Genomic DNA, 26955 nt, shown 5'->3' on the forward strand with positions numbered 1-26955 from the left:
GTTTCTTCCAAGTGTTCCGTTATGGTTTCACTGTAATGGCATAAAAAGCTTAAGACGATAGCTGTTATTAGGGCTAAACAATAGGGCTAAACAATAGGGAACAAATATCACATTGAGATTCTTTTGACAAATGTTGCAATTGCAATATTTGGGGGAATGGTATGCCTAAAGAGCATTATTTTGACACATTATGCTGACTGAGATATTGCAATTTTCGATAGAATTGTAATCAATTGTTCAGCCCCACAATTTATATTGTGTGTAGGTTGGTAGGCCTGCAAATCTGATCAAACTAGCAGTTCAAACAATATACAATACAGTGTCTTACTTGTGACTTCAATGTTGATTTACAATTTAAATATTTACTGACAAACAAATATACACGAGGATGGGTAGATAAATACTGGGAGGGTAGATAAATAACATAAATAACAAACAAAAAAAATTAGAATTTAGTTGCAAGAACAAAGTCTGACTTTTCAGTATCGGTGCCCCTGTTCTTGAAGTTCAATTTGTTGAAGTCTTCCATAATTTCTACCATTGTCTTTCCTTTGGTCTCTGGGATGAAATATAACATAAATGCTGAGCTGAAAATGCAGTAAGCCACGAAAATCAGGAAGCAGAACTGTCCGAGTCCGTCCTATAATGGACACAGGGAAACAAAACGTAAATACACACATTTCTGGCAAAGCACAACAGTCGTATGACAATGAAAAATATACCTTTCAATCATAAATAACTAATTTACTGCTAATATACCCTGTTACATCACACCGTTTGTTTTAGTTATGATCAAGTAATCTGATTGGCTGTGATGTTATAGGCCCTTTTCACGGCAGCCATTTTGACTTGTCATAGAGGGGTAACAAAGGTGTAACCATAGGCACAGAAATTAAAATGGCTACTGTGAAAAGGGCCTATTCTTAATAACATCACAGGTGCCTCATCACTTCACCTGCATTGTTCCACTTTGTTTACAATCAATTTATATCCTTTTTGTTACATTGTAGCCTACGTCAGATTGGTTTATTCATGTCGCTTAGCGACGGATGTATGCCTATTTTTGTCAAACAGTATGTCTGCCTGTTTGGTCAGTGTCACAGATTGTATGAGCCGGTATCTCACCACTATGTAAGGGAAGAACATCCCGATGAGGAACAGGCCCAGCCAGTTGATGGTTCCACTGATGACATAAGCAGAAGGACGCCAGGCCTGCAGGAAGAGGTCAGCGGGCAGCGCCATGGACACTCCGGCTGAGAGGAGACGGAAACACTTCTGTGAGCTCAACTCCAAGAACATTATTTTATTGTCAATGTACACAAGGCAATTGAAAGTCTTTGTGCATATATCCCTCCTAGTTACACATACACCCTTATCATAACAAACGGGTGTGTGGTGTGGGAGTGCAATCAGGAAACTCACATGGTCCAAGTCCATACACGCAGATGACCAAGAAGATTAGACCGATGTTCGCATATGGAACCCATGGATACAGGTCCTGCAACAAGAAGAGGGCAGTTTACACTCTATTTTGTACAGGAGGACAGAGGAGAGGAACACACTGGCAATATCAACAAGTATTCATGAGAGCGTTTACCTTGATAGACAGCATGACTACAAGTACAGACATGACGACGCCCATCAACAGGTAGCCATATCCCATGAGGATCTTTCTCCCGGCTTTATCTATGAGCAGAGCCTGAGAGAAAACCGCAGTGTTTAAGATGAGGGGTTATATCCCTGCAAACACGAGACACGCGGTGTGTTGTTGTGGTGATGGTGATGCTTACGCAGAGGGACACGGTGACGAGCTCCGTCGCTCCAATGCCAATCGACAGGTAGTGCATCTTGTTTTCCGCAACCCCCGATTCTCGGAAGATGTCGAAAGCGTAGAAGTACAGCTGGGCGACGGGAAAAGGAAAATATGTTTATTTTCCATTAATTTAGAGTTTCGTCATTCATTTTTGTTTCATAATTGAAATTTGAAATTTATTTGAAGGATAAACCCCTTGAGATATGCTATCTCGTTTTCGAGGTGGTCCTTAACATAGGATACAAAACATACAATACAATACATAACAAAACAAAAAAACAGGACAACAAATGCACTTATACACTGACAGACGCTCTCCCAAGCTCACCCCCACAATCCACACTGATTCCTCCCAAGAGGATCACCAATATATATATGTTCCCTTATAAAACACACACAAAATTATAATTTGATCTGAAAACGACATGTAAGCCCTAACACAGTAAATCAATAACAGGTGCAAGTAGTCTGTAGATGAGTGAACAAAGATATCTTGAATAACCGGTAAGAAGTAAGAGATCTGAGTGAACTAGGCAGTTTGTTCCAATCAGCTGGTGCTTTATATTTAAAGGCAAGTCGACCGATAGCTTTGATGGTTCGAGGTATACTAAAGAAAGGAAGATCCGTGTGTCTTAAATTATAAGTTGAACTATATGGTGTTAAGAACTGCTTTAGATAGGGGGGATAATTAAAGTAAATACATTTGTAAACAAAAAGCAACCAATGAAAATGTCTTCTGAATTGGGGAGAAAGCCAGTTTAACAACTCAAACATAAGACAGTGATGGGTTCTATAAGGACACCTCAATATAAATCTGCAAACACTATTATAAGTAACATTTAAAGGACGGAGATTTGTTAGTGTGGTGTTTTGATAAACTATGTCTGCGTAATCCATTATTGGAAGTACCAGCTGTATAATGATTCTTTTCCTAACCTGAAGAGAAAAACAGTTAATAGAACGATACAATATTCTCAGGCTACAATTTGTTTTCTTCATCACAGCATCAATGTGTGACTTGAAGGTGAGTTGAGAATCAAGCCAAAGACCCAGATACTTATATTCATCGACATTTTCAAGAGGAGCATCATCTAAAAACTTAATCGACAACTGATTTGATATTTGCACCAGATTTGATCTAGTACCAAACAGCATACTATAGGACTTCTTCTTATTTAATAAAAGTTTGTTAATAGATAATAACCATTTCTGGACAGCATCAAAATGAGTCTGTAAAGAGTACTGAATTTGTTGAATATCAGACTTAGAGGAATAAAACACTATCGTCAGCATACAATTGAGTAAGACAGTCTGATGGTATCAGGGTGAGATCATTAACAAATATAGAAAATATAGAAATAATAAAATAATAAAAAAAAATTGTATTCTTGTTTTACCTTTTTCTATATCTTGCCCTACTCGTACTTTTCTTTTCTATCTTTTCTCACCATAAGCCTTAAGGGTAGTACAGTAAGTTGTATGATATTGCTTTTCTAAAGGTTTATCTCATCTTAATGGTGCTGTAAGTGGTATTTTATTTGTTAAAATAAGTGATCTACATGTTCAAATAATAGCTCAACATTCCGACAGCCATCACTGATATAGATTCAATTGTCTGGTCAGTAGGGCTTGACATTAAGTTTTTGACTCACCAGCCACTGTGGCTAGTGGTTTTCCAAAGTCACTAGCCACTCAGCATGTTCACCAGCCAAAAATCTCTCACACACACACACACACACACACACACACACACACACACACACACACACACACACACACACACACACACACACACACACACACACACACACACACACACACACACACACACACACTCTATCCAAATATCCAGTTCGTTTTTATAGTGTAACGTTTGGCTACTTGAGACAGAGAGAGAGAGACTCTCATTACGTGCGACGCAAGTAAGTGCGCACTGCGTTCCGAGAGAGAGAGAGAGAGAGAGAGGGAGAGAGAGAGAGAGAGAAAGAGAGGGAGAGAGAGAGAGAGAGAAAGAGAGAGAGAAAGAGACTCTTCACTACGACTCTAAAACAGTGACGCTGCACGGTCTACTCGCCAACGTGGCTGGTAAGAGTGACAGCTTTGCTATACCGACACTGAACTCAGTATTGTGACGATGATGCGATTGCGAACGTACAGCGTTGATGCCACAGAACTGAACCCCGGCGCAGGGGATGGCGAGGGCCAGCAGCTGCCACCTGACGCAGCGGGAGCGCAGGACATCCAGCACGGTCTTGGACTTCTCGCCCTGGGCCTGCTCTCTCTCCTTGCTCATGTCATCCAGCTCCATCTTCAGGTCGTCCTCCTGCCACAGCCACTGCAGGGCTAGCGAGCACACGAGGCAAGCTTCAATCATTATGAATTAGGGTTCAATTCAGTGTGTCAGACTCTTACCACCTAAACTGCACCAACTACAGCGTATAACATATGACTATATCACGCCAGTTAGAGTACCTTGTGTATACTGCACCTGTGGACTGTTTACTTTACTTACTCATAGTATATTCCGATTCTAAGTGTGTTATTGTTATTGTTATTTATTGTAACGTATAATATAACTGATAGGGCATACAGATCCTCATCTGCACCTTTGATTACACTGTTTACTTTCTCATGTTATTATATTCAGAGTTAATTATATTGTTTACACTGCTTATTTACATTTTTACCGGTACCTCAGGTAAACATCACAAAACAAACTGGTCAGACTACTGCTTGGCCTTACTCCTAAAACACACCTCACCCCTGCCCATTTTGACAATCTAGGATGGCTTAGAGTAGACGACAGAGTACAGCAACTTGCAATGTATCTACAAGATACACTACACCACAAAGATACCCATGTACCTGTCGAAATACTTCCTAAAGGTCAGTGAAGTCCACGACCACAACACAGAGGGAGCTCCACAAATCACGTTCAACCCAGATTCGGCTCAAACAAGGGACTAAACACGTTTCGCAATTATGCCACAATAATGTGGAACGCCCTACCCACAGCCGTAAAGGAATGTGAATCTCTACCCTCTTTCAAAAACGCTCTCAAAGAGCACCTACGGGTGGCTGCAATTAGAAACTGGCCCCTGTAAATGTCAAAATCCCCTCTCCCCCACCCCACCCAACCCCCTCTAATGTACAGTTTCTTCCCCTTCGGATTTAAAATTTTTTCTCTTTTCTTTTATAAACAAACCATATACAACAATAATAATAATAATAATAATAATAATAATAATAATAATAATAATAATAATAATAATAATAATAATAATAATAATAATAATAATAATAATAATAATATTAAAAATAATAAACATAACAATATCAAATAACAATAATAATAAAGTAATAACAATAATAGAATGATAAATGGAGTAAACAAATATATATATATATATATATCAAAATAGAAATAAAAATAAAAACAACACAAGCCCTACAAAAGACATTAGACATTTCCTCCTCCTTGTTATGTCGTTCAGCAGTAGTGTAGCCGCTGTGCATGGGATTGTTAAATTACATATGTTTGTGAGCTTAGTCGTTATGGATTTCCAAACATTTTAAACTGGAGGACAATCCCAAAACATGTGCATATAAGTGCCTGCGGTCTTCAGAGAGCACAATGTGCATCTAGAGTCAGTCACCAGTCCCATAGCAAACAGCTTCCTAGGCGTGAGATATGTCCTATGAATATAATTAAAGTGTATACTATCTGCTGGTGATTGGGGTTACGGGACCCCAATCGGGAAACGGGGAACCCTTCGGATTTCAATTATTGTTCTCGCTTTCTTACACAGTACCGTATATTTGTATGTCTTGTATGTCATAAATGTCTTGATGAATTGAAAATGGAGGACCCTTATGTAAACAAGTCAAGACGAAAGTATTTTTCTGGTCTTCATCCTCCCTCTTAGCAGTTGTTTGTATTGAGCTGTACTGTATTGTACCCATTCTGCAATCTGTTAATAACGTTTTCAATCAATCAATCAACCTCCCCAACCCCCATGCTGCTATGATGCCCGAATTTCACCAAGAGGATCAATAAAGGAATATCTTGACTTATCTTATCTTAATCCCGGAGAGTAAATAACATGCATTTCTTTGATGTACACTTTTTTTTGTGTCACTTCAGGTTGTTTCATACAGCAGGGCGTCATACCGGACAGTTCGGCTAATAGTTAACAGGTCACAAGGCAGCGCCTGGTCATCTAGTTCAACCCGAGGCCGGTTCATTTAAGTTCATCTCGGTGTGGAGAGTCTGTTGCTGTTTCGACTGACCTTTTTTGCTACCCTCGATGTCTCCTTTATCGATGTACAGGTACCGGGGCGCCTCAGGGAAGAACAGCAAACCCACAAATTGTAAAATGGCGGGAATGGCACTGACCGCTAAGAGATACGGCCACATGTCCTCTGTGCCCATCAGTTCCCTGGGAAGAGTAAAATGAAGACAAGTTAGACATGTTTAGATAGAATCGTAGTTAAAAATAGTAATAGATGGTAGATAGTAGAGAAAAAGAGGGATTGAATATTATGACATGATTGACATGGCATTGAAAATTATTCAAATGGTTCAGCTAAGTATGTTTGCCAGCTTCAGACAGTAGACAGTAGACATTCATATTACAGTATAAAACAAGGTCTCCAGTCTAGGATAAGGTATTCAGTCTGGGACCATGTCTTCAGTCTAGGATAAGGTCTTCAGTCTAGTACAAGGTCTTCAGTCTGGGACCAGATCTTCAGTCTGGGACCAGGTCTGCAGTCTAGGATAAGGTCTTCAGTCTAGGATAAGGTCTTCAGTCTAGAACAAGGTCTCCAGTCTGGGACCAGGTCTTCAGCCTAGAACAAGGTCTCCAGTCTGGGACCAGGTATTCAGTCTAGGACAAGGTCTTTAGTCTGGGACCAGGTCTTCAGTCTGGGACAAGGTTTGATTGATTGAAAACTTTATTAACAGATTGCAGAATGGGTACAATACAGTACAGCTCAATACACACAATTGTTAAGGGGATGCAGACCGGAGAAAGACTTTCGTCTTGTTTACATCAGGGTCCCCCATTTTCAATTAATCAGGACATATATGACATACATGACATACAGATAGATTGACAGTACTGCTACATCTATTCATTTATGACATTTATGACAGGAGGGGTTGGGGGGGGGGGGGGAGCACTGTACAACTGTACAAGCAAAACTGTACATTGGAATATTGACAACCATACTAGGTAATTTACTGTACATTGGAGGGGGTTGGGTTAGGACATTTACAGGGGCCAGGTCTTCAGTCTAGGACAATGTAATAATCATGTGCACATGAGAAAAGAGACAGTTTGATCTGACGGTGAAGGAGGCAATCATCTGGAAAAATGTATTTGTCTAAGATGTTTTAAACCTCTTTAATAAGTGAGTGTTGTGGTTTTGCAGCTTTCTGCCTGTCTTGGCTAATGTTTTATTTATTTTTAAAGTTTTGAAAGGAGTTGACTCTTACTTGATGCCAATTATTTGACCTGAGACTTTCCCCAGGCCAATGAAGATGGAGCTTGTTAGAGTCAGGAATCCTCTCAGTTTCCTTGGAGCGCACTCTCCCAGGTACATCAGGTGTACGCTCAGCCCAAGGCCTGGAAACCATGGAAATCCCCCCCCCCCCCCAAAAAGTTAATACATCAAAAAGACTGACCCCAAATTGCAATGCTGTTTCACACACAGTACAGTACTGTGTTTACATATTCACGCTCACACACGCACAGACACACACACACGCACACACGCGCGCACACACACACACACACACACACACACAGAAAGTGGTGCGCTCAGCCGAGCGTACCACGGGTATTGCACTACCCCCCCTGCAGGTTCTATACAACAAGAGGTGCAAATCCAGAGCCTGCAGGATAATGAAAGACCCTCACCACCCCAATAACAGCCTGTTTCAGCTGCTGAGGTCAGGCAGACGCCTGCGAACCCCAGCTACTAGGACAGAGCGGCTTAGGCTCAGCTTCTTCCCCCAGGCCATCAGAGCCATGAACAATGAACATTGAGTGCTCAGAACATTGAACTGTCCACACACAAGCACACATGAACACACACACGACACGCACACTGTGCACGCTCACACACGAGCAGCCACTTAACACTTTAACATGAGCGGGCACACACTCATGTCGCACACACGCACACTTATGGCCAAAGGAAAGGACACTTTAAATTAGAATAACAGGAACAGTGTATTGCACTACCAAAGCTAACTAGCATGTCACACATGCTCTGTAAATAACTATGTACAGATACCGAGATGTCACTCCATGTTACCTGCTACTGCACAATGTTGTTTTCTTCTTTTGATTCTATTATATGTACCACTGTATTGCACATCGTTGCGGGCAAGACCACCCGCATTTCATTGTATACCTGTATGCCGTGACAATTAAAACTCTTGACTTGACTTGACACACACACACACACACACACACACACACACACACACACACACACACACACACACTACAGTGCAGACATACCAGTGTTATATCCGTAGAGAAATCGGCCCAGCAGGATCATCTCAAAAGACTTGGACATGCGACTGAAGATCATGAGCAGAGCAGCAACTACAGCCACCACGTTGTTGAACAGAAGAGCTTTTTTCCTGCAAAATGTACAGTAGATTGAGGACTTATTACAACCTCTGTGTGTGTGTGTGTGTGTGTGTGTGTGTGTGTGTGTGTGTGTGTGTGTGTGTGCGCGTGTGTGTGTTGTGTTTTGAGGGGCCTTCAGATGGACGGTCTTAGGGAAAGCTAAGCAGGGTAACCTATTGTTAAGTAGGCCTATCTGCTATCACTGGCAGTCATGCAGTGTGGAAGAGACGTTGCTTTTTAGATCCTTGAAATGGACTCTGCGTTATCGGGCTGTCTGCCTTATTCTCTTATGTTTTATATGTTTGGAATTGATGTGTGTGTATATGAGTGTGCATGTATGTGTGTGTGTGTGTGTGTGTGTGTGTGTGTGTGTGTGTGTGTGTGTGTGTCTCACCGGCCATGGGTCACAGGGAGGCTACCGCTGTGAATAGCCCCAACCCATCCTCCCAGGCTGTAGACGGACACGATGAAGGACCAGATGAGCATGTTGGTTGAATCCTCCACTGGAACCTTGTACCTCCCCAGCCACGTCTGGTTGACGAAGCTCTTGATGTGCTACGGTCAGGGAAGAAAAGGAGGAAGGTTAGGGTCTAAGATTCGCAGCACCTGAGTCGGGTCCCAAGAGGTGGTGTATAAGCCCTTTTCCCAGCAGCCATTTTGACCTGTCACTGCAGGGTCATAATTCATAACATTAATTATGGTTCTGTTCCATTTAGGTGTGGCAGGACAGTATGCACAATACCAGGACACCTAAATGCATTGGGACCATAATTCATAACATTCATTACACCTGTGTTTACGCTGCGATGACGTGTCAAAATGGCTGCCGTGAAATGTGCCTATTGAGACACCCCAGGTGAATAGGCAAAAAAAATATTTTGAATAGATATCACTATGAAACTTTCCCAGTTTGTTATGTACATAACAACTTAGAAAAAATGTATTGCAGGTTTTCTGAGATCTTATGTTTATATATGCAAAATATGCATTACCACATTAAATATGCACTAATTTGCATATGACGTTTGGGTATAAATACCAACATTGGATGATGCCAGATTTTTTTAATTTGTTTCATTATGTTGACACATAACACAGTGAACTTTGTACAAGGGGGATTGTGGATATGTCTTTTTATCATCCCATAAATCAGGAAATGCTGTCTACAGTCATAAAAAAATCTATTTTCGCCATGTTTTTTGGTCTAAATATACTATAAATCAGGCTATGAATGATATATCAACAAACCCCTTTGTAGAAAGATGCAGGGTATATATGGGAAGAAATGTGGAAAGTATGGTGTGTGTAGGTGCTATGGAATGGTAGATTTATACCCAAGTGTGTACGAAAAATGCATAAAAACTAATTTTTGGGAAAACGCCTTCAAAGTTCTGTATTGTAAAATACCATAATTTATTTTTAAACAGCTATTTACAAACACAATACCTAATCAAACCATTAGTAATAGACAACCTAAACACATGCCTGATAACAGAATAATAATAATGATGATGTTATTGAACTGAACAGAACTACACACAGGCTACAAGCAGTGTAGTAACAGTGTAGTACCCCCTAATAGGCAAAACAATATTTGAATAGATATCACTATGAAACTTTCCCAGTTTGTTATGTACATATAAACTAAGAAAAAATATATTGCAAGTTTTCTGAATTTTATGTTTATATATGCAAATTAGGCACTTCCGCATTAAATATGTGCACATTTATGGATGCAATAAGGCTAAATGAAGTAAAATAAACAACTAAATGTGTGTTATTGACGTTTTATTGTCACTAGTAGTTTCATAGAAGTTTTAGAAGACATGTTTAGGAAGCAAAATATAACAAAATCTCAATCAACCAAAAAAAGTACATTTGCCTATTCACCTGGGGTGTCTCGCCTTAAGTTGCATATTACTCTATGTGTCTTTTCCACAATTTTATGTGACTTCCTTGAATCTGTGGTACAGGTCTGTTTATATATATTTTTTATATATAATTTATATTTACTACTCTAAATCTAATACAAATTATCTATTTTCAACCACCTCCTTTCATTTTTGGTAAAAAAAAGTTAAACAATTGTATGACCTGGGTAATGACCTGCCTGGCAGAAATCAAGTGCTGGATGTCTGAAAACTCCCTGACATTAAACGAAGGGAAAACTGAGGTCATTGTTTTTAATAGTGCCCCCCCGACCCCCCTCATTGACGCACTTGGTCCCCTGGGTCCAAACCTCTCCACCTCTGTCAGGAACCTCGGGGTCATCTTCGACAGCAATTTAAAATTTGACAAACAGGTCAGCGCCGTAGTCAAGAACAGTTTTTACCACCTTAGACTCCTGGCGAAGACAAAGGCATACCTCTCCCAAAGTAACCTAGAGACGGTGATACATGCCTTTGTCACCACTCGCCTCGACTACTGCAATGCCCTTTACACGGGCATCGACAAATCCTTGCTTCGCCGCCTACAACTGGCGCAGAACGCAGCCACGCGCCTCCTCACCAAAACAAAAAAACATGAACATATCAGCCCAGTTTTGGCCTCGCTCCACTGGCTGCCTGTCCGCTTTAGGATCGATTTTAAACTAGCCCTAAATGTTTTTAAATCACTAAATGGCACGGCTCCTCCCTATCTGTCCGAACTCCTGCACCGCCACACCCCCCACCGATCCCTCAGATCAGCTGACCAGCTGCTACTGGTGGTGCCTAGAACTAGGCTCAAGACTAGGGGAGACAGAGCTTTCTCCACCGCAGCGCGTAGATTGTGGAACAGCCTCCCCCTCAGCGTACGGACCGCCCAGACCGTGCAGGCTTTTAAATCACTTTTAAAAACCTACCTGTTCTCCTTGGCCTTCCCCCCCACTTAATCACTACTAGACCCCTGGCCCTTCTATCCTCTTTGTTTTACTGTGTCCTACCTGTTTTTATTACTTTCATTGCTTTACTATGTTTTTAATCTTATATCTTGCATCACATTATTTTGTTTTTATCAACCTGCCTGTGAAGCACTTTGGTGCCAGCTGCCGCTGCCTGGAAATGTGCTATATAAATAAAATTGACTTGACTTGACTATATTAGGTTTATGGCTCCAAAAAAGCACAACTAATTGATTCATTATTATTATTATTATTATTATTATTATTATTATTATTATTATTATTATTATTATTATTATTATTATTATTATTGCTTGGGTCCCCCTTGTGACATCACAATGAGCAATCATTCTGAACAACTTGTTTAGGTGTCTGCTGTGTTTTTTTTAAGCTCCTATTTATCTGCTGTAACATGAATTGCCCAGTTTGGGACATACTAATAAACTTGACTAGACTTGACTTGACTTGACTTGACTTGACTTGACTTGACTTGACTTGACTTGACTTGACTTGACTTGACTTGACTTGACTTGACTTGTATGTGTTTTTGCTGTTCATTATGTTGTATTGGGCTAAAGAGATTGGAGACGTGGTTTACCCATACGTCTCCATTTTGGATGGGTAGCTCCTCGTGGTGTTGTTTGTTTAGTTTGTTCCAGTTTTCCCAGAAGTTGTTTGTTTTTATGGATTCCTCTATATCCTGTAGCTGGTTTCTAACGTGTTGGTCCCTTTTTTCCTGACTGTTTTTGTAGTGTTTCAATGTTTCACTGTATTGAAGACGTGTGTTCTGGTTGTCTGGGTCTCTGTGTTTTTGGTTTGATAGGTTCCTTAATTTCTTCCTGAGATTTTTACAATCATTTGTCATGCATATTGTAATTGTTCCTCGCTTTCCTATTTGAGGCCTTTAGGTTGGATAAGAAGGCTGTAAGGTCACATATGTTATTGAGGTTTTCTACCACCCTGTTTACACTTTTTCCCCCCAGGAATTGGTCTAATCGTGATTGGACCTTTTGTAGCTTGATAGCAGTTTGGAATGCTTCTATACTACTTTCTTTCCATTTGTAGTATTTTTTAATAGTGTGTAGTTTGTTTGGTTTTGATACTCAAGTTCAAGTTCTTTAATAGTTGTCCTACAGAAGTACAGAATACTTTCATACAAAATGCTTCTTACTGTTACGCTCCAGAGACTGTGCTAGACAAGATAGTATCAAATAACATAATAACATAATATAGCATGAATTTAGAAGAAGAAAATGAGGTCACAGTGTTCGGTATAGACATATGTACAATGTTCTGAGTTACCATATAATATACAATACACAATACTATGCAGTGTACTAATGTACAGTACTATCTAGTGCAAAGCAGAAATGGGATGAGGTACAATTTTAGGTACAATTTACAGTAAGGTGTACGAGTTGTAGTGCAATCCTTCATCCATAAATATAAAGTGTGGGGAGTGGGTGCTACAGTGTGTTTGTTTAAAGTGGGTGTGTGCTATAAGTGTGTGGAGTGGGTGCTACAGTGTGTTTGTTTAAAGTGAGTGTGTGCGTGTGGATGTGTGTGCTATGTGCGTTTGGTGGTTGTTGTTGTGTAGTGTTCATTCATTGTTCGTTTAGCAGCCTGATGGCCTGGGGATAGAAGCTTCTTCTGAGTCTTTCTGTGCTCGCCTTGAGACTCCTGTATCGCTTGCCTGACCGCAGCAGTTCAAAGAGGCAGTTGTTCGGGTGACTGGAGTCTTTAATGATTCTCTTAGCCTTGCCCTTGCAACGCTTGTAGTAAATGTTCTGGAGGGTGGGGAGCCCCCCTCCAATTGTGCGTTCGGCTGAACGTGTCACTCTTTGTAGTCTGCTTTGGTCTTGTGCAGTGCTATTCCCAAACCAGGAGGTGATGTTGCCGGTCAAGATGCTCTCTATTGTACATGAGTAGAAGTTCTTAAGGATCTTCTGGCTGACTTGGAACTTCCTTAGGCGCCTGAGGAAGTAGAGGCGTTGTCGTGCCTTCTTCACAACACTGTTAATGTGTGTGGTCCATGTCAAGTCCTCGGATATGTAGGCTCCGAGGTACTTAAAGCTGTTGACTCTCTCAACCGGTGCCCCGTCGATGCTGAGGGGGCTGTAGTCCTTGACCCCCGACCTCCTGAAGTCCACAATCATCTCCTTTGTTTTGCTGACGTTCAGGGAGAGGCTGTTTTCCTGGCACCATCCCGCCAGGACCTTGACCTCTTCCAGGTAGGCCCTCTCGTCGTTGGCAGAGATCAGGCCCACCACCACTGTGTCGTCAGCAAATTTGACGATTGTATTGCTACTCCGCTGAGCCACACAGTCGTGTGTGTACAGGGAGTAGAGGAGGGGACTCAGAACACAGCCCTGGGGGGCCCCTATGTTGAGGGTGATGGATGAGGAGGTGCAGTTGCCTGCTCTCACCACCTGGGGTCTGCCAGTCAGGAAGTCCAAGACCCACTGGCAGAGGTCATAGCCCAAGCCCAGGTCCCTGAGCTTGGCTATGAGTATGGAGGGGACTATGGTATTGAATGCCGAGCTGTAGTCGATGAATAGCATTCTCACATAGTTCCCCTGCTTCTTGTCCAGGTGTGATGCTGTTGTGTGCAGCACATGGGATATGGCGTCCTCCGTGGACCTGTTGGGGCGGTATGCAAATTGCAGGGGGTCCATGTTGATGGGGAGGGAGGAGCAGATGTAGCCCTTTACTAGCTTCTCAAAGCACTTCATGGCTATGGAGGTGAGAGCTACAGGGCGGTAGTCGTTGAGGCAAGCAGGCTTGGATACTTCCTGTTGATCTGTTCAGATAGACAGTGGTTTTGCTGTGGTCTGACAGGGGTGTTAGTGGGCTGACTGTGAACGCTCTGAGAGACACTAGAGGTCAGTGATAAAGTAATCTACTGTACTGTTATCCAGAGATGAGCTGCCTGTATGTGTATACTACCATAAGAGTCCCCTCTGAGCCTACCGTTGACTATGTACAGTCCCAGCTAGCGACAGAGCTGTATAAGTTGTGATCCATGTTTATTTGTTGTTTGGTCATAGTTTTTTCTGCGGGAGCATATTTGGGAGTTGATGTTTCCACCTCCTGGTATGTGTTTGTCACCCTGTGTGCTGAGAGTGTAAGGTTCTCGTCTTGTCCTGGCATTGAGGTCCCCACAAACTACAATGTGACCACAAGCCTGGAACTGGTTGATTTCGTCCTCTAGGATGGAGAACATGTCCTCCTTATAATATGGGGATTCGATTCTCTCTCTCTCTCTCTCTCTCTCTCTCTCTCTCTCTCTCTCTCTCTCTCTCTCTCTCTCTCTCTCTCTCTCTCTCTCTCTCTCTCTCTCTCTCTCTCTCTCTCTCTCTCTATCTCTCTCTCTCTCTCTCTCTCTCTCTCTCTCTCTCTCTCTCTAATCAAAACAAATGCCTAAAAACTATCCAAATGCGTGGTGTATGAGCACAATGTATCATCAGGATATACAGTATATAATAATAACTTTTACATGCACCTTTCTTTCATCTTTCTTCCTTAATTCCCACATCATGAGGGGTCCTCTTACCTCGGCTGGAGAAGCCATGATGGAAACTTGTATTCCATATTGAAATGATCCCCCAATTCCCAACACCAGCGTCAACAGGTACAGCCTCCAGTACTGGACCTAGAATTGGGAATCACACTCTCAAAAATGATGTGTTGGCTGAAATAACATTAGCACATTACATTCTCATGGGAAATGAAAGAGAAAGATTGTGGCTTTAACTTAAAAAAAAATTTTGAGCCAGTGTGCAAATTATACTAGGTAATTTGGGGCAATTTGTAAAATCATTAGTGACCCACCCTATAGACTATATAGTATTGCTTCCTTTAGGGGGGCTAATACCACCTTAGCCCCCTTCTAATTCATGCTATGATTTGAAACTATCTTATCTAAACATAACAGAGAAGAAAAATAAACAAAGAGCTAATGGAAAAGAGACAAATGTTTAGCCAGGGGAGTAGCAAGAATTTCTGGGCCCTGTGCACATAGTGTAGTTTAGTTTAGTTTATTAGGGGCCTTTCGTAGGCTCCGCATTAGCTGACGCCATGGCCTCAGCTAGACTTACTGGGGTCCAACAACAGAAATGACAAAGTGTAACAAACAATTATATACATTCAGACATTGCCAAACAATTACATATGCCTTACGATACTTCCACCATTAAACCAGTAGACACTACAATCAACAACAATGTTAAAGCAAGATTAATCATTTACTGTTCATTCACACAGTTAACTGCATTACCGAACATGATGTGTTCCACAACTCATTCTCAATTGACTTAATGATTATACAGTCAGGGGTGTAGAAGTGGCGGGGGGGGGGGAGGGGGGGGGGTGAAACTGAGGGGCCTGAACTGGGCAGGGCCCGAGGAAGGTCTGGAACCAAAAGATTTTTAACGATTTATAAAAGTTTCTTTATTAGTTGTCATACAAAAATACAGAATACTTTTAAATTAAATGCTTTTTCCTGTTTTGCTCCTGAGAGTGTGCTAGATAAAAAATAGATAAAGTATAAAATAGAAAGTCAAAAGTACGTAAACAAAAGTGTTCAATATACATATATACAATATACAATACAGAGTAGAAAAAATTAGTAACTGAGTTACAATACAATATACAATGCAGAAATGGGATGAGGTACAACTTAGGGTAAGGTGCAATGAGGTATGAGTTGTAGTGCAAATCTCTTTACCAATCAATATAAATATAAAGTGTGTTAAAGTGTCTAAAGTGGGTGCTACAGTGAGTTGTTTATTTAAAGTGAGTGTGTACGTGTGGATGTGTGTGCTGTGAGTGTATTTGATGGTTTGTTACATAGTGTTATTGTCATTGAGCATCCTGATGGCCTGGGGATAGAAGCTCCTTCTGAGTCTCTCTGTACTGGCCATGAGACTCCGGTATCACTTGCCTGACCGCAGCAGTTCAAAGAGGCAGTTGTTAGGGTGACTAGAGTCTTTGATTATTCTCTTAGCCTTACTCCTGCAACGCTTGTTGTAAATGTCTTGGAGAGTGGGAAGCCCACCTCCAATTGTGCGTTCGGCTGAACGGGCCACTCTCTGTAGTCTGCTACAGTCTTGTGCGGTGCTATTCCCAAACCAGGAGGTGATATTGCCAGTCAGGATGCTCTCTATTGTGCATGAGTAGAAGTTCTTAAGGATCTTCTGACTCACTTTGAACTTCCTTAGGTGCCTAAGGAAGTAGCGGCGTTGTCGTGCCTTCTTGACTACACTGTCAATGTGCGTGGTCCATGTCAAGTCCTCGGATATGTGGACTCCGAGGTACTTAAAACTGTTCACTCTCTCGACCGGTGCCCCGTCGATGCTGAGGGGGCTGTAGTCCCTGACCCCTGACCTCCTAAAGTCCACAATCATCTCTTTTGTTTTGCTGACGTTCAGGGAGATCCTTTTGCTTAAGCCATAACAGTTTACACAGGAAGACCCACCTTTTTGAACGATTAAAACAACGTTCACACCAAACCTTTTAGTTGAGACCCTATGAGGGCGCCCTCTCTCCCAGCGTGGGGCCCTGGCGCGTGTATGCCTTCTACGATGGAACTGCGTTTCCGCGTTCGAGTTTCTGATTGGCCAGGTCATGTGACATGTGCGCCAATCGTGGGACAGCAAGTTCTGCGCCTATTTCCGGGTCTAACAGCCTGCAAACTACCTGGCGTTCTATCGCCATGCTCTAAGACAAACTCTAACCATAACCAACTTCGAAAGAGTGCCTAAGCTTAACCGTCGGAATCAGGGCAGGCGTTCTATCGCCATGCTCTAAGACAAACTCTAACCTTAACCAACTTCGAACGAGCGCCTAAGCTTAACCAGTGTAGAAACTTGCGGTCCCACGATTGGGCGTACATGTCACATGACCAGAAATGACCTGGCCAATCAGAGACGCAGAAACGCAGTTCTGTTGTAGAAGGCATTCAGGCGGCCCTGGCCCCTGGGTCATCAGTTCCTCCCCCCCCCAACACATCCTTGGTTTTAGCATACAGACTTTAGTTTCAAGTGCTGCTGTCTTACCAGGTCCTGTAATGCGCCCATGTTCTTAGCAGCGGCTCCCTGGATGCTGGGTGTTGTAGGAATGCTGGGATTCAGTGTGATCGCTACGACACAACAGGGGGGATGAGGGGATGCACAGCTTGCACCTGCATTATATCCCCACCTTTAAGTACAGTTACACATCAACAGAGTCCCGGTTGACCTTTCAGTCTATTAAGTTCAGGCACGTTAACTCTGGGATTTGCCATGTGCTAAATACTAGACTGATCTAGCCCCTAGTTCCTGGACCGAACTGGATACGGCCGAGACGTTTCCTGTGATTTTGAGAGACCTTTACGACCTTAATGTTCCTCTGCTTGGCAGTGTTTGTTGTTCCCTGGTTAGGGGTTACTGTATGTTTCTCGTGTCAGGGAAGTGACCGGGACATCTTAATAAAACAAGAATAACTCACTCATTCAACGCGCAGACTACGTCAAGAAGTTTAGACATTGAGCGCCTACGAAATTCAGGCTTCACATACAAGGAGACCGATGACGTAAATATCGCACACTGGTTATCACAGTTACTGTATAACATTTACATTTTTAAATAATGACTGTTTCCGGGTTTGGGATTCATACGCCATGTTCCGATACCTGTACACTCTACAACGTGTTATGTAAATGTTAGGTGTTTATAAACATTGGAGATATCTTTTTAGGTGCTATGTAAATGTTAGGTGTTTATAACCATTGGAGATATCTTTTTAGATGCTATGTAAATGTTAGGTGTGTATAAAGTTAAACATTGGAGATATACTTTTAGATGCTATGTAAACGTTAGGTGTATATAAACATTGGAGATATTTCTTTAGGAATCATGTACACTTCAGATCAATATGTGATTTAAATGTATCAGGAAGCTTTTGGTATGGGCTGCTTTCATAAGAGCATATTAAGAAGACAGTGGAACCTGTGCATACAATGGCAGATCACTTTTATGGTATTTGTTTATATAGTTATATATGAATTCACATATTTATCTATTTATCAGTTTGTTTGTTTGTTTGTTTGTTTGTTTGATCTTTATGAAAACAAGCAAGCTAACTAAATTTTTTTAACATCCTGTATTGAGTTTTTATTAATAGTCTCTGGGATTATTTGCAAGAGGAGGGGGGGTTATAGAATAGAATAGAATAGGGCGGCCGGGTAGCGCAGCGGACTAAGCGTCTGTCTACCACCGCAGAGACAGTGGGATCGAATCCAGCTGCCGCGGTACCTCCGGCTTGGTCGGCCGTCCATACTGACACAATTGGCAGTGTCAGCGGGTGGGAAGCTGGTGGGGTGGGTCCTGGTCGTTGTAAACAGCGACTCCTACAGTTCGGTTGGGGCGCCTGCACAGCGAGGGAAGGATCTGGGGTAGGTAGTGTGATCCTTCCACATGTTACACTCCCCCAGTGAGAGTCCGCGCTGCCAGGTGAAAAGAACCGGTGGGCTGGTTACACATGTGTCGGAGGAAGCATGTGATAGCCTCCGCTCTCCCAGACCGACGGTAGGGGGGGGGGTAAGTGCGCAACGACCAGGAAGGGGATTGGGAATTGGCATAACGACTAACATTGGGATGGGAGAAAACCAGCTAAACTGAATAGAATAGAAATACTTTATTCATCCCGAGGATTTTTTTTTTTTTTTATCCACTTTTTCTCCCATTTTCTATATTTTCTCCCATCCCAATTTCGTATCATCCAATTCAACCCTCCCCTGTCACGGACGCTGTTTCTTGCCTCCCACAAGCCGGCTGCAATGTGGACTAAGTCATACATAGCACAAGTCCCCTCCGGTACTTGAGGTAACAGCAGTCGCATCTTTTCACCTGCACAGCTCGATCTCTCAGTGGTGAGGAGTAACGCGTGGGAGGCTCACGCTGCCCCCGACACTTCCTGATTCTACTGCGCAGGCGCACCAACCGACCTGTAGGAGTCGCTGTCCACAACGCCCGATCCCCACCCATCAGTTTCCCACCCCCTAATACGGCCAATGTGTATTAGTATGGAAGACCAGCTAAACTGAAAGCAAATGTGGAGCGCTGGGCTCGAACTGACGAGCCCAGTGTCTCCAGTATTTCGTGGCGAGTGCCTTGCCCACTACGCCACGTAGCCGCCCCCGAGGAAAATTTTACACTACAAATCACTCACAGTAAACAGTAGACATTTTTGGGTAGACAAAAACAAAAAGTCACGAATAAGAATAAAAATAAGCCTAAGAATAAAATACGGTCCAGGATATACATTTCCTATGTTACATTCTAATATCAAATATACAGTAAAAATATACAGAAATATACAGTAAGTGTAAATGTAAAAGTAAAAGTCCAGGAAGATAGTACTGTCACCCTGTGCTCAGTGATGCATTATAAAGTCTGATGTCCTGCTGTTGGAATGAAGGACTTCCTGTGCCGTTCAGTGCTACATATAGGGAGTCAATGTGCTCCTTCTGTCAGCCAAATCTGTGTATAGTGGGTGGGAGGGGTTGACCCTGATGGCGTGGAGCTTAGCAAGGCTCCTCCTCTCCGCCATCACCGCTAGAAAGTCCAGCTCCACCCCTACCACGTTACTGGCCTTTCTGACCAGCTTATCCAGCCTGTTTGCGTTCCCCGGTCTCAGTCCGCTGCCCCAGCAGGTCACAGCTTACAAGAAGGTGCCCGCCATCACCGACTCGTAGAACATCCTCAACATCCTTGTACAGACGTTGAAGGATCTCAGCCTTCTGAGGAAGTATAGTCGGCTCTGGCCCTTCTTAGAGTAGAGTGCCTCTGCATGTTTTGACCCGTTTAGTTTGTTGTCGATGTGGACTCCGAGGTATTTGTAGTCCTCAACCATGTCCACATCGACCCCCCTGATGAAAACGGGGGTCACAGGTGTACTCCTCCTCCTCCCCAGATCCACAACCAGTTCCCTGGTCACACACACACACACACACACACACGCACGCACGCACGCACGCACGCACGCACGCACGCACGCACGCACGCACGCACGCACGCACGCACGCACGCACGCACACACACACACCGCAGTGTTAAAAATAATGCAATTCTATTTATTAAGTATAGTCTAGCCAAAACCCTATAAGCTGATTCATAATAAGTTCAGTAGAAGGCTAGAAGCCCAATAGTAACCAAACATTCCTTGAAATGGTCAATATATTCAGAAATAGTCAGACATGGAATGGAACATATTCTGATTTAAATTGCTTATATATTTGTTTAAACCAACAAAGCAACATTAGGATAGTGTAAATACACAGTACACACTGATTGCAATTCTCACTGGGACCTACTGTACAAATTTCACACACGTCACACACATTCCCTTTTGTCCGTCGAGTCGTACCGTAGATCGCTGATGTCACTTTAAACTTAAAACTTAAAATGGCGGCCCCCATCAGAGCATTCGGCTAACACAACATTAGCTTAGCGAACCTGCCACCGCACTTCTATGTGCATAAAGTGTGGTAACAAAATATCACATCCCCTAAGACTGGGAGCGTTCTAACTCTACTGAGCATGTACCCAACATTATATGAAAAATAAAAAGTCATTACGATGTTTTAGTGCGCTATATGTCTTGTGTATGTATGTGATGAATAAACCTCTTGAATCTTGAAACACACCCACACACACACCCCTGGGAGTATTATCTCCAGCACCTACTGTGCTACGGAAACCAAAACACATGCACCCACTTGTACGTGACCACGCCACTCCCCTGCGTGCCCCTATAACAGGCAGGAAGTGGTCACGCCCTCACCCTTCCTCATTATTTTCCAAACGCGGAAGCTGCGAATGTTGTGAACAGGTGGAATTTTGTTATGAAGCGTAGGGAGAAATTACGCAATGTTGGGCTTTCGCCAGAAGTACGCCAGCCCCCGGCACCTTCTCAGCACTTCCAGACAGCACGGCGGTCCTATCCTGGGTTTTCCTCGTCGTTTGACAGTGGACGATGGACTTCGCGCGGCGCTTGGCAGTCGAGCCACGTCGCGCCCAGGTAGGACCATTGGTACTGGCATGTTTAATACTGCTCGTTATCTCGTGAGACGACCGGGCGATGTATTGGCGTGGGGGGCGGGATATTTGGATAAACGTGGTCATTATGACTCACTGTTGGATGTTTTTCCAAGTATCCTAGCGCGCAGCTGATGCTAATGCTAGGATGTTTGGGGCGCCGTTTCCCATGTACCCCGCCGGGGCTGTCTTCACTCTTCCCTCCTCTTAACCATTCATGCTGACGGTTAATCGGTGTCTAATGTTTTTATTTTTTTTTGCTGAGGCTTATTTACCCTTTACATGGGTGGATGGGCTGACGACAGGGCTCAGGGCAGAGGGCAGGTGTGCATTTGTGAATCTATGAATTGAAAATGGGGGACCCTGATGTAGACAGGACTAACGTTTTTCTCTGGTCTGCATCCCCTTAACAATTGTGTGTATTGGGGCGGCTACGTGGTGCAGTGGGCAAGGCGCTCACCACGAATACTGGAGACGCTGGATTCGCCTGTTCGAGCCCAGCGCTCCACATTGCTTTCAGTTTAGCTGGTCGTCCGTACTAATACACATTGGCAGTATTAGGGGGTGGGAAACTGATGGGTGGGGATCGGGCGTTGTGGACAGCGACTCCTACAGGTCGGTTGGTGCGCCTGCGCAGTAGAGTCAGGAAGCGATGGGGGCGGCGCCCCTCCAAAGCGCAGACCCCTGACACTGAAAGATCGCGCCGCGCAGGTGGAAAGATGCGACTGCTGTTACCTCGAGTATCGGAGGGGACTCGTGCTATGTATGACTTAGTCCACATTGCAGCCGGCTTGTGGGAGGCAAGAAACAGCGTTTGAGACAGGGGAGGGTTGAATTGGATGATACAAAATTGGGATGGGAGAAAAATAGAAAATGGGAGAAAAAAGTGGATAAAAAAAAATAAAAATGTGTGTATTGGGCTAGCCCATTCTGCAATATGTTAATAAAGTTTTCGTTCATTCATTCATTTATCCCTTACACGGGTGCATGCACAGGTGTGCCGCAGTGGAGGTTTTGCATGACTACTAGTGGAGCAGTGCTTCACTAGTAATAGACTTTGGTCAGCAGCCACCACTGGTGTTCCGTGCATCGGTCCTTTGCCCTGACATGGTGGAACGGTATCCCGCCCGGCCGACGCCAAGAGGCGGGTCGGCCCGGCAGGTGGCTGGTGGGCTGATGAAGCTTATACCGCCGCAGTACAGAATTTAGCAGCAACTAACAACATTGCTCAATTGGCTGCTTTTCTGTCAAAAATGGTGTCGGTGGTGGGGCCTTAGGGCCAGCCGACGTCAAAACCATCGCGCAAGGTTTTGAGGTTATTCAGCTTTTGACCCAGCCGCAAGCTATAACCGCAGGGAGGGCTAGGATGCTGTCAACGGTTGTTCACAGGCATCTTTGGTTGGAGCAATCTCCCCTTGAGGAGGGGAGGGGTCTCCTCCTCAGGGCTCCCCTCTCCGCGGGTGGACCTTGGTCTGTCCACGGAGGCGCGGGCGGTATTTGACCTGGGCTCCACGCTGCCCCACACCGCGCAGCCAGAGGTGAGAGCACGGCCTCGCCAGCGGCTGCGGCGAGGCCCCGGCCAGCGGCCATGTTTCCCCCGCCTGAGATACCCTGGACACAAAGAAAACAGGTGATCACAAGGCCCACAGCCTCGGCGGTCCGAGGGATCGGCTATATTAGATGGGCACGCCCTAAAAAAACGTTGCCATCTAGCTGTGTCTAGCACGCTCTCCGGTTACTCCCCCCCGCTACACTACGGGACTCAGGGCTCTGATTTGTCCCCTTTGGCTGCGGGCCGTGTTCTTCCAGTGGAGCGCAAGCGGCCCCACATTTCGCTTCTCATGGAGACAGGGGCTGACACCCCGTTGCTAGCTAGGCCTGGGTCTGTCTATGAGAATGCTGTGCTGTCAAGCGGCTCCCACACCACACGTCCTGCGTCTGTGTTTGGTGAGCCTGGTGTTGTATCTGTCGACGGAGCAGGGTTCCCTGTATCTAAAACATTTTGTCAGAGGGGGAACTAAGCCCAGGAGGTCGCAGCGTGGGTTCCCCCCAGCCCCGCCCTCGCCAGGCCGGGTATTACGTTAGTGCCTCCCCCGTCTGGACTTCTGATCCCGCGGTGGTCAGCAGGCACACATAATTTGGGTGGTAGTAATATCACTACAGGGCTACGGTGTGTAGAGACCCACCCTATCGGGCAGTGTGGGACCACACACCATGCATGTCCAGCTGCAGAGCAGGCTGTCCTCAGCAAGCTAAGCCGGGAAGATGCTCAGCGGGGGAGCCTATGTCACCAGGGGTCCACACACCATGCATGTCCAGCTGCAGAGCAGGCTGTCCTCAGCAAGCTAAGCCGGGAAGATGCTCAGCGGGGGAGCCTATGTCACCAGGGGTGATGGCCGCTTCCCCCGTATCAGACCGCCCCTTCTGTCGGGGTCCCCCCCTTGGGTGCGATTGCCTCGTTGGTAGAGTCAGGGTGCGATATCCCAGCTCCGCGGGACACCCTGCTCGCGCGGTTGGCGAGACCAGGGTTGACAACACACAGCAGGAGGGACCGGGCCACCTATCTACGATTCCTAGCGGACCAGCGGCAGTTGGCGGCGGGGGCGCTTTGGAATTTTTACCACGTATGGCTGCAGTAGTAGCCATATGTCGGTGTGGATGGAGAGAACGCTGAGGGCGGCGCTTGTGTTACAGTTTATACACCCCCGCCCTCCGTTTTTTGGGTTTGGTACAGACTATATTATCAGAGTCCGCAGCAGTGACAGCCTTGGCCGAGGAGATTCGTTCTCTGGTGGCGAAGCAGGCCGCCGTCGTGGTCCCAGAGGACACGATGAGCGGCATTTCCTCCCGATATTCTCTGGTGCCTGAGAAATCGGGGGGGGTCAGACCCATACTGGACCTGTCCCATGGAAGGCCGATTCGGTCCGTGGCCGCCCGGGATTCAGTACGCGTTCCCCCCCATACACCTGATAGCTCAGCTGTTGGGGCGGGTACGTCAGGAGCGCGGGACTTTGATTCAGCTCTTGGTGGCCCTGCCGTGGCCTGTTCCGTGGTCACCGCGGGCCCTCTCTCAGGAACGTGGAACTCTGTTCTGCCTCCTGTTCTGGGGCAGACCCTGATGGCTTGGCTGCTGAAATGGTGAATCTGGTGGGGATGCGTCTTAACTCTTCTGTGGTTAACGCCATCTGGAACGCGCGCGCTCCGTCCACTATCGCGGCTTACGCAGGGAAGTGGCGTATGGTTCGAGAGTGGTGTGAGGTTTCCTGTCTCTGCTGTGCAGGCGTCCCCCAACCGACCTGTAGGAGTCGCTGTCCCCAACGTCCAATCCCCACCCATCGACTTCCACCCGCTACCTCTGCCAATTGAGATAGTATGACGACTGGCCCAAGCCGGAGGCAATGCTGACACCGGGATTCGAGACCGGAGTCTCTTGCATTGGTGACGAGCGCAATCTCCGCTGCGCCGCCCGTATCAGTCAGTTTCTAATACATTGGGTTTCAGTTGATTTCCTTGAAAGTTCAAATAGCATAATAGTAACTAGTGACTGTGCATCTGTGTATCTACAGTTCAGTTCATAATACAACTCCACGTCGGGTCAACAAATTGTGGGATATTCCATCACCCAAATTGACTCGTATATCTGACTATATTCAATATCCAAATTGTCATGGTTATCAATAATATCCAATAATGAAAGGTAGAACATCTTTCAACAGTTTATTCCAAGTGAATCAAAAAATTTACAGACAGGAGACGTTGCGAGGAAATTAGGAATTGATCATTGCAACGGGCAGACCTTCTACATTCTGCCAGGAGCAGGTAGAATCACGCTTCTTTTATGTCATCACTGAGCCAATGACGTTGCTTTTTCAGAATAGCATCAGAAGGCAAGACTGACACAAGACCAAATAGAAAACAGGTATTGGTCAGCTAGGTAGGATTGGATTACAACTGAGCTCAACATTCTTAGAACACAGACTCTCGTCTCCTAACAAGAATGTATGGATTTGACATTCCCTGTATGAACACACAACTTTAACACAGTCTTTCAACGGTTTACAGGACGCTGTTTAGGTCCTTTACAATAGATGGAATTATAGACAGATAGATATGGTAGATTTATAGATCATATGGACATTCTTATATAAGCAAAAAACCTGCAAATATCTGACATGCCTCTCGTGTCCTGACTAGACACCCCATATTGTTCACTGAATTTACTAACCACCAGGAGCTTCAATACCCTCTGGGAGGCACTGTAGGTCGCTCACTGTCTGCCAAATCATCCCCTTCTGAAAACAAATAAGGACCTTGGACTTCTCACAAATTGTAAATAATTATAGTGTAATTGCAGTGTAAGTATGATCAGTGCCAAGAGAATACAGCAGGGGGTGATTCTGTGATGCTGAAAGTTACACTGGAGGTTCCTGGAGGTATCATGGTTGTAACTGAGGGGTACAATTCCCTGACTGTATTGATAAGTATGGTATCATTAAACCACTACCGCTTTATGTACTTTAATTACTGGCCATACAGTACACGATATCTAAGTATGATGAACACTTTCCCACATATGAAATCAGGTCCACACAAAGGTAATAGTCAAATATTTAATATATAGCAAAGGGTACATATAATAGTTACTTATTACATTTATGATTTGAATGCACTTGTAAGGCAAATGAGTATTCGTAGGCAAATCAACACTGAATGTCCAATCTCTGGTTACACAGGAAGCAAGTATACAACCTGGCTCTTAGGGAATTATAGCGATGGTCACTTAATGATTATAGCTGGATAATATACTGAAGGGGTCCCGCCGGTTGTAAGCCAGTAGGGGGGGTAGGAGAGCCGTCGGCTGTATCCCGTCTGGTCAACGATTTCTAGGGAGAGTCCAGGTACAGAACACAGTGCCCGTAGAACCTTGATCCGCAGATGAATACACTTGGGCTCTCTTGTAGACGATAGCTGTAGCTGTAGCTTTAGGTCCACAACGAAGAAGAAGCGAGGCGACCTCAGTCTGGTCTGAGCGCCGTCTCACCTTGGCTCCTCTCGGGGTAAATCCAACACTCACCGGTGTTGGCGATTATCCGCTCCACAAATCAAAGCACCAAAGCAAATAGATATTCCATGCCGTATAGGGCTCAGCAGTCGTCGGGGTAGGTAATCCAATGTGCAGGTCCACTCGTCCTCGCCTAGAACTCCTCGGATGAAAGCACCACGCGTGGTCTGCCCAACCTGGTTAAGACTCTAGATAACGCGAGGAAACGATGGGGGTGCTGCTCACTTTAGAACTCTAACCGAACGATGCACCATACATAATAGACTATTATTACTTAATAGAAATACGGTGCCAAACTCTGGCAATTCAGCTATTAATTCGCACGAGGTCTCACTGCTATTCTAAGGCCAAACAGGCCGTACTACACCGCACGCGGTATCGTGGGGTGAGGCTTCACGTCTTGTTACTTAGTTGGGTAGAAGGGTAAAGGACTAAGAGGAATTCTACATTTCTTGCGCCATATTTATATGCACGGTGGA

General features: G+C 44.5%; 1 protein-coding gene across 1 annotated transcript; it reads right to left on the minus strand.

Moving 5' to 3' along the window:
- Window positions 1–445: 445 nt before the first annotated feature.
- On the minus strand, window positions 446–24255 carry LOC311229570 (solute carrier family 2, facilitated glucose transporter member 11-like; the record flags this gene model as incomplete). Its single annotated transcript, XM_084315646.1, has 13 exons — window positions 446–640; window positions 1126–1253; window positions 1423–1498; window positions 1598–1699; window positions 1791–1901; window positions 3969–4156; window positions 6104–6252; window positions 7311–7440; window positions 8344–8468; window positions 8852–9012; window positions 14892–14990; window positions 17395–17477; window positions 24147–24255. The coding sequence occupies 13 exons, from the start codon at window positions 24253–24255 to the stop codon at window positions 446–448; spliced, it is 1656 nt and encodes a 551-aa protein (XP_084171772.1).
- Window positions 24256–26955: the final 2700 nt, after the last annotated feature.

This window comes from Notolepis coatsorum (assembly GCF_963971535.1).
Source record: "Notolepis coatsorum genome assembly, chromosome: 6".
NCBI classification, from domain to species: Eukaryota; Metazoa; Chordata; class Actinopteri; order Aulopiformes; family Paralepididae; genus Notolepis; species Notolepis coatsorum.